The 10,675-nt window shown below is 36.4% G+C and overlaps 1 protein-coding gene across 1 annotated transcript in view; it reads right to left on the bottom strand.

Moving 5' to 3' along the window:
* Positions 1–1,413: 1,413 nt before the first annotated feature.
* LOC150088463 (serine/threonine-protein kinase Genghis Khan-like) overlaps positions 1,414–10,675 on the bottom strand; it is a 905,682-nt gene continuing 896,420 nt past the window's right edge. The window contains exons 44-45 of the mRNA XM_090370169.1: positions 10,501–10,664; positions 1,414–1,575 (exon numbers count right to left, since the gene is read on the bottom strand). Of these exons, the coding sequence (XP_090226295.1) occupies positions 1,414–1,575; positions 10,501–10,664 (326 nt within the window). The remainder of the gene's footprint in view (positions 1,576–10,500; positions 10,665–10,675) is intronic.

Raw genomic sequence — 10,675 nt, 5'->3', positions numbered from 1 at the left:
GCATGGACCTCATTTAAGATACATTTTATGACTATTAAGTAATATAATACAGACTAAGCTGTCTTTTACAATTTAATATATATATATTTTTTATTTATTTATATATATATATTTGTAAAATAACAGCAATTTATTTAACTTGCTAATAAATAAATTCTTTTTCTCTTTCAGCAACAATGCAGAACCTAGGGAACCACATATCTGCACTTATATATTCTTTCAATACAACAAGTTTCTTTCAATTTCTTTCTCATATATATATATATATTTATTTATTTATTTATATATATTTATTTATTATATATATGTATATACAGACTTAGCCCTCTCCTGAGTTCATGCATAATGCCATCTATGCACATAAGAAACTTTGCACAGAAAGGCAAAATACTATACCTTTAATAATCATATGAATTTAAAATTATGAGTGATGAAAGGTATTATGGTCTCTGTTTTTTATTTATTTATTTTTGAACTCATTATTATAAAGCTTCTCAATGAGAACAAAAAAAGGATAATCTGGAAGGTTGGCAAGCCAAAACACTGGATGGACATGTATACATGTGTGTGTGTCTATATGCTCATACACACACAAGCATACATGCATATATATATATATACACAAACACACACACACTTATACAAAAGATGAACAAAATCTCTTGAAATATATACATATATTTTCAAAAAAAATATACAATATTCAATGTATATGATAATTTTTTTCACTAAATTTTAATGAAATCAATGCATGAAGTTTTGTACAAGCTGATCATCCCACAACAATTTCTTCCTCTCTTCTAACACATTACTTGTTGTCCTTCCTGATTGTGTACCCTTGCTTGTTAATTTAACTTCAAAGGGAAGCCCTTCCTAAAAAAAAATGGGGGGGGGGAGGGAGAGAGAGAGAGAGAGAGAGAGAGAGAGAGAGAGAGAGAGAGAGAGAGAGAGAGAGAGAGAGAGAGAGAGAGAGATGCTGAAGGAACATTTTTTTGAAGAGTATACCATTAATCTATACACCTATTAATCCAGAAAAAATTCACTTGTCTCCATGTCCATCATCACTGAAAGCAGATATATGAGAAAATATTCTTCATCTATCAACTTAAAAAGTAAACGGGATATCCTGGTGTTTCTGGCATACATACACACACATTAATGCTGATGGGAAGAAATGAGTTGTTTCACTTGCTTTTCATCTTCTTTCAACTACAAGTTTTATGGAATATTATTCTCATATGATGTGAAACTGGTGAACTGATTTTATTGTTTTCATTCACAGTTTTCTTATAATGTTTTCAATAGTTTTTCCTGATAAAGAAAATCCTGCTTCGTAGTAATCCTTTGTATTTCACTTGGACATAACTGCACCTATTGCACACTTATTTTATCTTTATAAATTAGCACACAGTTCTAGCTCTGAGATTCATAACTGGAAGAACCATGATCTTCTGTTGTTAATGTTGTTGCTGCTGGAGCTGTTGCTCGCCGCTCTCGCGGACTAGGAGGATAGCTGAGATTGGAACTAGTATTAGAGGCTATAGAATGACGTGGACTGGACTGTTCACCATGTTCCTGTAAATTAAAATTATATTAAATCTGAATAACTATTAAAAAAATCCTAATACATTTAGGGGATAAAAAGAACACAATTTGGCTTAACCTATATTTTATTAATAAGTAGACTGCATTTATAAGTTTGCAATTTATAAGTCTGTAATCCTTGATATCTTAGAAAAAAGAAACTAGAGTAAGAACTCTCATACTATAAATAAAATAACTGTGATACTTGGCCATTTCAAAATTATGAAAATCTAGGACAACCTTCCTTGTCCTTCCTTTTGTTTTTTGATTCTTCAGTTTCGCAACACAATAAACTTTAATTTTAAAGAGTTGTCTTGGCATTGAACTACTGATACAGACGGCAGTGTGAAAAGGGTAGCTATGAAGTTAGAGTTTTTCAAAATTATAAAAATTTTTATATTTGTAACGTGACATTTTCTTTCACTCATGGTTTCCCCACCCCCTCCAACAGAGTGTAAACATCCAAGTAATGCAGTGGCCATCCAACTGAACATCATCTCTTTGGACACCTTCGGTGACTCTTTTCAGAAACTTTTAGAATAGCGTAGTAAGTGCATTGAATCAGGTGGCAATTACTTCGCATAAAAATGAAACCATTTTTGAGCACCTTCACTTTGTGTTCTTTTTATTACATAGTCTGTGAACTTTACTGCTACACGTCATAACTAACCAAAGCCTGTATCCAGGCATCCAAGCCTAAACAAAGATAAGGTGGCCTTTGAAATCACTTAACTTAACCAAATTATTTAAATGGTATTATTTGGTATGTAAAAAATTATGCAATTATATAATAATAGGCTTAAAAATGGCATTTGTAGTTTTGACATTGACAAATGCAAAGTACTGTACTGTATATGTATAACAGTAATCACACTTAGGGTAGTAAAGAACTGGAGGGGGAAAAAGGGGGGGGGGTAATTGTGCAGTCAGATATAAAGTTCTCTGAGAAGTGTAAAAACTACCAGGGCAGTTCGTGGCTTTTTTTTTTTTTTTTTTTTTGTCAGTGATATACAAGGATTTGTCCAGCAAGAATAAGGTGATTATCTCATTGTATAAGGCAAAGGTTAGGCCACATTGTGAGCACTGCATACAGGTCTGGAAACCTCATTTTAGGAAGGATGTAGATCTGTTGGAATGGGTGCAAAGAAGAGCAACAAGATTAGTGATGGGAACAAAAGAGTACTTTTATCAAGAAAGATTTCAGTTTTGTAAATTGTAGTGTCTGGACACTAGGCATCTGTGAGGCAATCTGATTGAGGTGTTTAATGGATTGAAGCTATGAATGGATTGAGTAAGCTAAATGCTGATGGCAGACAACACACATGAGAGGGCGGAAAGTAGTTTATGGGTAGTTTGAATATATTTAAGGAAGAACTAGGCAAATTATTAGGGGTGGCAGGGATAGACAGATGATATGGGAAGCACCCTTAAATATTTTTTATCTGCACTACCATGGAATATTACCCACAAGGTTGGAATAAAAAAGTCTTCTTTTAAAACTTCTTATAAATTTTCCAAAACTTCTCTTAAATGCTTGGACTCTATCCAAAAGAAATCAGTTTAATTATACAAACAAATCCCTCAATTATAAACTCACTGTATTGTATAACACAAATATTAAATTTCTTTTACATGTTTTTGATGTGTAAACATCTTTGGCGGCACCTACTAAATTTTGGATGGTAGTAAAACCAATTTGTCACGATTTTATGAAATGGAAATGGAGTCAATTACTTTCTGTATAGGGTCTGACATTAACTCAGTTATGTTCCAGAAGTGACATCAGTGGCGTCATTTCTGTTCTTTTTGCCTTTCCCATGGTTCGACCAGTGGTGAGTATGGGCTTGGCACACCCAGGGTCCCGAGCTGGATATCATCATTCTTTTCTTTCTTGGTGGTTCCTTTCTTTTTTTTTTTTTTTTTTTTGACTGGTGCAGCATAAGCCTCAGGCTTCCTTGGACCATATAGCTAATAATAATAATAATAAAAGTATCATAGGAAAGACAAAAAGAACAGAGTCTGGAGAGGAGATTGTGCAAAGGATCATGGGAGGTGATTTTTTTTTTTTTTTTTTTTTTTTTGGCTGGTGCAGCATAAGCCTCAGGCTTCCTTGGACCATATAGCTAATAATAATAATAAAATAACAATAATAATAATAAAAGTATCATGGGAAGAAACAAAAAGAACAGTCTGGAGAGGAGATTGTGCAAAGGATCATGGGAGGTGATCTTCAAAGTACTCAGATCTGGTATAAACCAGATGGTTGCAAAACAGCGTTTATGATTCAGGGCATACCACTTAGGTAGCTTTGAGCTAACCATTGCCACCCACAGTAGAAACTTTTTGGCAACCAGAGAAATGGATATCTTGCAAAATTTAAAATAAAAATAAATAACTATAATAGATTATATTATCATTAATGAAAATTTAAATGACAAAATTAGAGACACTAGAGTATTCAGAGGCAGTGAAATTGATAGTGATCACTACCTAGTAAAAAGCATTTTCAAAATAAAAAGAAATTATCTTAATAAAAAGAAGAAAATACCAACAAAACTACTAAGAAATTAAAAATACATTTGTTGGAAGATGAAAGCACTAAATTCCTGTATGAAAGTCGATTGAAAGATAAACTCAAATCAGATGAAAGTGATAATGTTGAGGAAATCGGGTCAAACATGTAAAAATCAATTCTGGGAGCTGCTGAAGAAAGTCTTGGATATAAACCTATAAAAAATAAAAACTGGCTAAGAACTTGGAATGCAGAATTGAAACAAACAATCAATGAGAAAAAAAAAAAAAAATGACCTATAAACTGTTCCTACAAACTAAAGACCTACATCTACACATAAAATATAAAAAGCTTAGAGCAGAAGTCAGAGAACTAACCAGAAGAATCCAACAAGATGACGGGAATAAATTTGTTAAATCTTTAGAATGTGATATCACGGGCCCACAGAGAAGAGGTTTTAAAACTTTTAAGAAATTACAACTAGACACAAATGATCAAATAAAAACCAACTCCATCTCCCAAGCAGAATGGAAGCAACACTATTCCAAACTATGGTATAACCCTGGCACTAGAGAATTTGAAGATGAATCTGTGGTAACCAGAGATGAAGAAAATATAACAATGGAAGAACTAGAGTTAATATTACAAAAATCAAAAAACCGAAAAAGCCCAGGCATAGACAATTTGAGTGTAGAACTATTTAAATATGGGGGCACCTTACTAAAAAATGCACTACTAAAACTATTTAGCATTGTATGGCATAATCAACAGATACCCAAAGATTGGGAAACAGGAATAGTAATCAATTTACACAAAAAGGCTCCAGAAATAACCCTAACAACTACAGAGGGATAACACTGCTGTCAACTGCTGCAAAGCTAACATTGCATTGTTCACCAACATCAATTGGATGCACTTCATTAGATTTTGTGTGTTTCTTAACTAACAGCATAACCCCTCCTCCCTTCCTGTCCTGTCTATCCTTCCTGTACACATTGTACTCCCCAAATTCGATTTCTGCATTCCTTATATCTGTGTGAAACTATGTCTCTGATATCCCAACAATATCTGCCTTTGATGTTTTGACCAACACCTCAAATTCATCAAATTTATTTACCAAACTCCTCGCATTGGTGTACACGCAAGTATACATGCACCTGTTCCTATTCTTAGCTACCCTAACACAACCCATGTGTTTACTTGTACTGCAGTGACTCCAATCAGTCTCTGAAATACCCTGCACCTTGTTTTCCAGGCTGTTGCTCATTCCATTAGAAGCAGTGCAAGAATCACTTTCACCTTTGCCGGCGGCTACCGTTAATCTATTAGTCCGTGAACCTCACCACGCTAGCAGTTTTCTGACCCACCTAACACTGCCTCAATAGCATCAGCAAATATTCTTGCACCCTTTCTTTTTAAGTGTATCCCATCCCTGTAGAAGCAGTCTCTCCTGTTGTTATAGTTGTTGTTGTTAAGGCTTCATGGTGCAAGAGGAAGTCATGTAGCATCTCTCATGACAAAATATATACTGGGCAATCATGTTGTACTCTCTACAGCTTTAAAAGAAACCAGAATTCATGACACTAAACAAAATAGTACTATACGAGCAAAAGAAAGCTTACTAACTCAACCATAAAATGATTTCACTCTGAATCAAAGTTCACATTCTGAAATATATTTCTATATGCCAATTTTCTATCCTCTCAGCCATTTAGGTGAGTATCCTCTGGGCCACAGAATATCCATGTCTTCCCCCCCCCAATTTCCCCAAGAAAGATCTTCCATCATTCCACTAATAGCATACAGACATTCACCTTTGTGATATAACAAATGCACATTTCTATAACGTGCATCGTATAATGCAATACACAGCACTGCTAATCAGTCAGTACAGGCATCAAAGATAAACTAAAAAGGCAGTTCAAAATTTGCAGTTAATTATAAAAACAACATAAAAGGTGCAGCAGAAAAGTCATTGAAATGTTTTATTTAAAAAAAAAAAAAAAACTATAAAATACCACATAAAATACATAAAAAAAGCATCTTATTTTTTGAATATGAAATCTTCAAGGTGAACTCCATCTCAGCACAGGCACTCCTTCCATCTTAAGTGCATTTTTCCTATTACACAGCATTTCCATAGGATTCTAATTATTTCTTCTTGAATTCTAAGTTTAAGCTTGCCAATTGTGTGTGATCTTTTTTTTTTTTTTTTTTTTTATGTGGACCCCAAACACGAGAGGTATTAGAACCTATAGTACTTAGTACCGTGCTTGGGTTGGAGATTGAGAAGACGAAAGAAGATATTTGTTGTCACTGGACTTGAACTTCTGTAGATTGTAATTTTCAGGAAATACGTATGAAGGAAGGTTGTTCGAGAAAACGGCAGTTGAATGAATAAATGAGGAAGATGAAAAGTTGGTTCTGTGGGTTTGAAGTTGGACAGTAAACGGATGTTGGCTGGTGGCGGCACGTGTTCGGACTGTTTTGAAAGAGAGAGCGGGAATTATAGAAGCCAATTCAGAAGAACAGTGCCCATGGAAGTATCTGTAGAAGAGGCATGCAGCAGAAACAGTGCATCTATGAGACAGCGAGTGGAGAGACTCTGTTAGAGATGAATCATTAATTAACCTAACTGCCCTCTTCTGAATGGAATCAAGAAGCCTGAGAGAGGTTTTGGGGGTACCACCCCAGATGTGGGAACAATATTCCATGGCAGGGCAGGTGCCTCCGTAGCCAGGTGGGAAGGAGCAGCAGTGTGTAGCATACGCTTCTTGATTAGACCGGGATTCAAGCCCGTCACCACCAAATACGGAGGATGCGGAAAGATCAGTGAATAACCACCGCATATCCCGGAGCAATATGGCCTTAGTTGCTAATGCTCCTAACAAACAAACAAACAACAAACCATGGCAGGGCGGATTTGCGATTTATACAGAGTGAGCAGCTGTTTGGAAGAAAAGTAACGCCGAGAGCAAAAGAGAAAACCAAGTTTTTTAGATGCAGAGGAAGCAATATTTGTAATGTGCTTGTGCCAAGAGAGATTAGAAGTCAGGGTAATCCCCAAAAGAGATATATCCTTTTGCCTAGAAATTGGAGTGTCACTAAAGATAAGCATAGGAGCAGAAGAATCCTTTTTGCGAGATATAAGACAAGACTGAGTTTTAGAAGGGTTGAAATCAACTAAGTTGTCTTTGCCCCACTGGAGAATTACCTGAAGATCAGCATTTAAGGAATTGGTAGCAGATTTTCGAGAAGTTGAAGCTGATTGAGCAGGACAAGGTTTCTCAAAATGGAAAGTTGAATGCAATGTGCTATCATCGGCAAAACTATGGATAGGATTTCCAGTCAATGGAAGAAGGTCATTGATATACAAGAGGAAAAGAGTGGGGGAAAGAACTGAACCTTGGGGGACACCGGCATTAGTGGAGAAGTTAGAAGACAGAGAGCCATCAACCATCACCCTCAGTGAGCGATCAGAGAGAAAACTGGATAACCAATTACTAAAAACAGTTGGCAAACCATAAGATGGAAGCTTGTTTAGAAGACCTTTATGCCAAACACGATCAAAAGCCTTTGAGATGTCAAGAGCAACTACTTGTGTTTCACCGAACCTTTCCATTGAATTAGTCCATAAATGTGTAACATAAGCCAGAATATCACCAGTGGATCGACACTGACGGAATCCATACTGGTGATCGTTGATCAGACGGAAGGTTTCTAGGTAGTTTAAGAGTTGGCGGTTAATTGATTTCTCCATTACTTTAGAAAGAGTAGAAGTAATTGCAATGGGACGATAATTGGATGGGAGGGATTTGTCACCCTTTTTAGGAACTGGCTGAATATGAGCAAATTTCCAAGCAGAAGGAAAAACACCTTTAGAATAAGAAAGTGAAAAAAGGCGGCAAAGAATAAGAGTAAGTTCAGGAGCACAGGTTTTGAGAACAAGTGGAGAAATACCATCAGGACCTGGAGCTTTCTTAGCATCGAGATTCATCAAAATCCTTCTGATATCCTTTTGACGGAAGACCACAGGAGGCATTGAATGGAGTGTGTTGGGAATAGTGGGTGGTGTTTTACCAAGATCATTAATACACGAGCTGGAAGAAAAATGGGATGCTAGCAGGTCAGCTTTATCCTTGGCTGAAGTGACAACAGAACCATCTGGTTTGGACAGAGGTGGGAGCAGAGATGGGCAAAAGTTGCGGCCAATAGCTTTGGCAAGAGACCAGAATGCTCGGCTACCATTAGGGCAAGAAGCAAGTTTTCTACTCTTAGCCTGTTCAAACTCTAGTTTGGACTGATTAATAACTGCTTTACAATTGTTGCGAGCTTTGGTGTAGGCAGAAAATGAAACTGAAGAATTAGAAACAAGCCAATTACGATATGCAACATTCTTCTCTTGGACAGCCTTAGCACATTTATTGGAAAACCAAGGTTTAGATAAAGGACGAGATTTTAAAGTGGAGTGTGAGATAAAGGATTCCATTCCTGCAAGAATAATTTCACTGACACGATCTGAGCAAAAGTTGACATCAGAACTTTTGAAACAGTAATCCGACCAAGGAAAAGAAGAAAAGAAGTCTCGCAGGTCATCCCATTTTGCATTCTTGTAATGCCAAACAACACGAGGTTGGGAATAGCCATGAGATAAAGGTTCCATTGGAGAAGAGACAATCACCAAGTTGTGATCTGAAGTGCCTAAAGGAGCTCTCACTTCGACCGTGTACTTAGAAGGGTTGTCTGTGAGAAAAAGATCGAGCGTATTGGCTGTATGATTAGGATTGTCCGTTATTCTTGTAGGCAAATGAACAATCTGTGCTAGGTCATTAGTAATTGCAAAAGCCTCAGCATCTCGACCTGCTGGGTCGGTGTGACTAGAAAACGGAAGCCAGCTGGGGTTGTGAACATTAAAATCACCAAGGAAAATTACCTCACTGTTATGAGAGTTGGACTGGAGAAAGTTAAGTTGCAACGAGAGGAAGTCAAAGAGCTCCAAGTGATTAGTCGAGTTGGGAGAACGGTAGAGACAACAGATGAATTTGACACAATGAGGTAGAGAGATTTTAAGCCAGAGAAGATCAAAGAGAGGAGATTCCAAATTGCCAAGTCTCTGACAGGGAATATCAGAACGGACATATGCACAAGTACCACCTTTGAGGCGAAAGGAATCATACAGCGAATAATTTGGGCATCTGAGATGAGTAGTAGTTGAATCAACCGATAACTGAGATTCTGTCAGAAAAAGTACATGATCATTGTAGATCCTGCTTTAGAAACAGCCCCTCCACACACAGTGAAATGAGATGAACTTACTAGCAAAGGAATATCCCCATTGACATGACTGGGAAAGAACTGTCTTATTCATTAATATTGTGGTGGTATGAGAAGACATCCCATCTTGCTGAAATCACCTGTCATCATTAACTTGAGAAAACTGGGTTAATTCTTGTGTGATTTTTCTTGATCATATGGACATATTGGACAGATGCCATGTTGCTGCATTTTCATTGTCATTCTCAAAGTAAGGGCTGATAATGCTGAAAGACAATACTGCACACTATAACCTTGCTGCTGGGTAAAGGTTTGTGGTGAGTAGATAAGTTTTTTTTTTTTTTTTTGTTTTGTCCAGCCAATACTAAAAATTTTGCTTACAAATCCAAAAAAGATGAAAATGTGCTTTATCAATCATAAGCAGATTGTGAATAAAGTCTTCATGTTGCTCATCCAGAAGAGTTAAGATATGATGACAAAAAGTTTGAATAGTTTACATATTTGCAATCCTTCAATGCGCACATTCCTGGATTTTTGTATGGGTGGAACTTTTAAGTATTTATGTAAAATGCATCATAAATTCCTATCTGAAATATTTAATGAAACTGCATGGCAACATGCAGAATGTCATGGATTTTGTTCATGGAGATCTGGCTATATAATGGCTAATGTTTCCTGGGGTATATGTATTTTGTTTGTCCAAAGGCTTCTTATTTGGAGCATAACGAGTTTCTTCAAAGTTCTTAATCCATATCTTACTGGCATGAGTGGATGGAACTAGGTTATTAGAAATGATGTTGAAATCACAGAGAAATAAGCCATGGCAATATTGTATATTTAACAATACACCTTAATGATGAATACACACTGTGCACTGGTCTGTTGACTCCACTAAATGCTATGATGCTGGCAACTCATTCAACAGAATTATCAATACCTCAATGGTGAATGGAAAAACTAATTTTTGTAATCATTTCTCTGCTACTCCCTGTAAAAGTTCTCACCTTTCAAAGGCAGTGCTAACATGACTTACTTAATCAGCTAAATAATTTCATTTCCATAATATGTTATGTGAAGGAAATAAATATTTTCAATTTAAAAGGAATTTGTTATATAGAAACTGCAATGACCTCATGTCCAGAGGGAAATATAGGTCCAGAGCCAGTGGTATGGATGCTTGGTGTAGAATGATCTTGAGAGGATACAGAGCCATCAGGAGATGCTGTGGATCCTGCAGTCATTGAACGTTGGCCACGAGCAGTAACTAATGATGGTTGTTTAGTGACTGGAGTACCTACATAGAAT

Source organism: Mastigoproctus giganteus, chromosome 3 (genome assembly GCF_048544385.1).
Source record: "Mastigoproctus giganteus isolate SK-2022 chromosome 3, ASM4854438v1, whole genome shotgun sequence".
Taxonomy (NCBI): domain Eukaryota; kingdom Metazoa; phylum Arthropoda; class Arachnida; order Uropygi; family Thelyphonidae; genus Mastigoproctus; species Mastigoproctus giganteus.
This window is presented reverse-complemented; position numbering and strand designations above follow the sequence as displayed.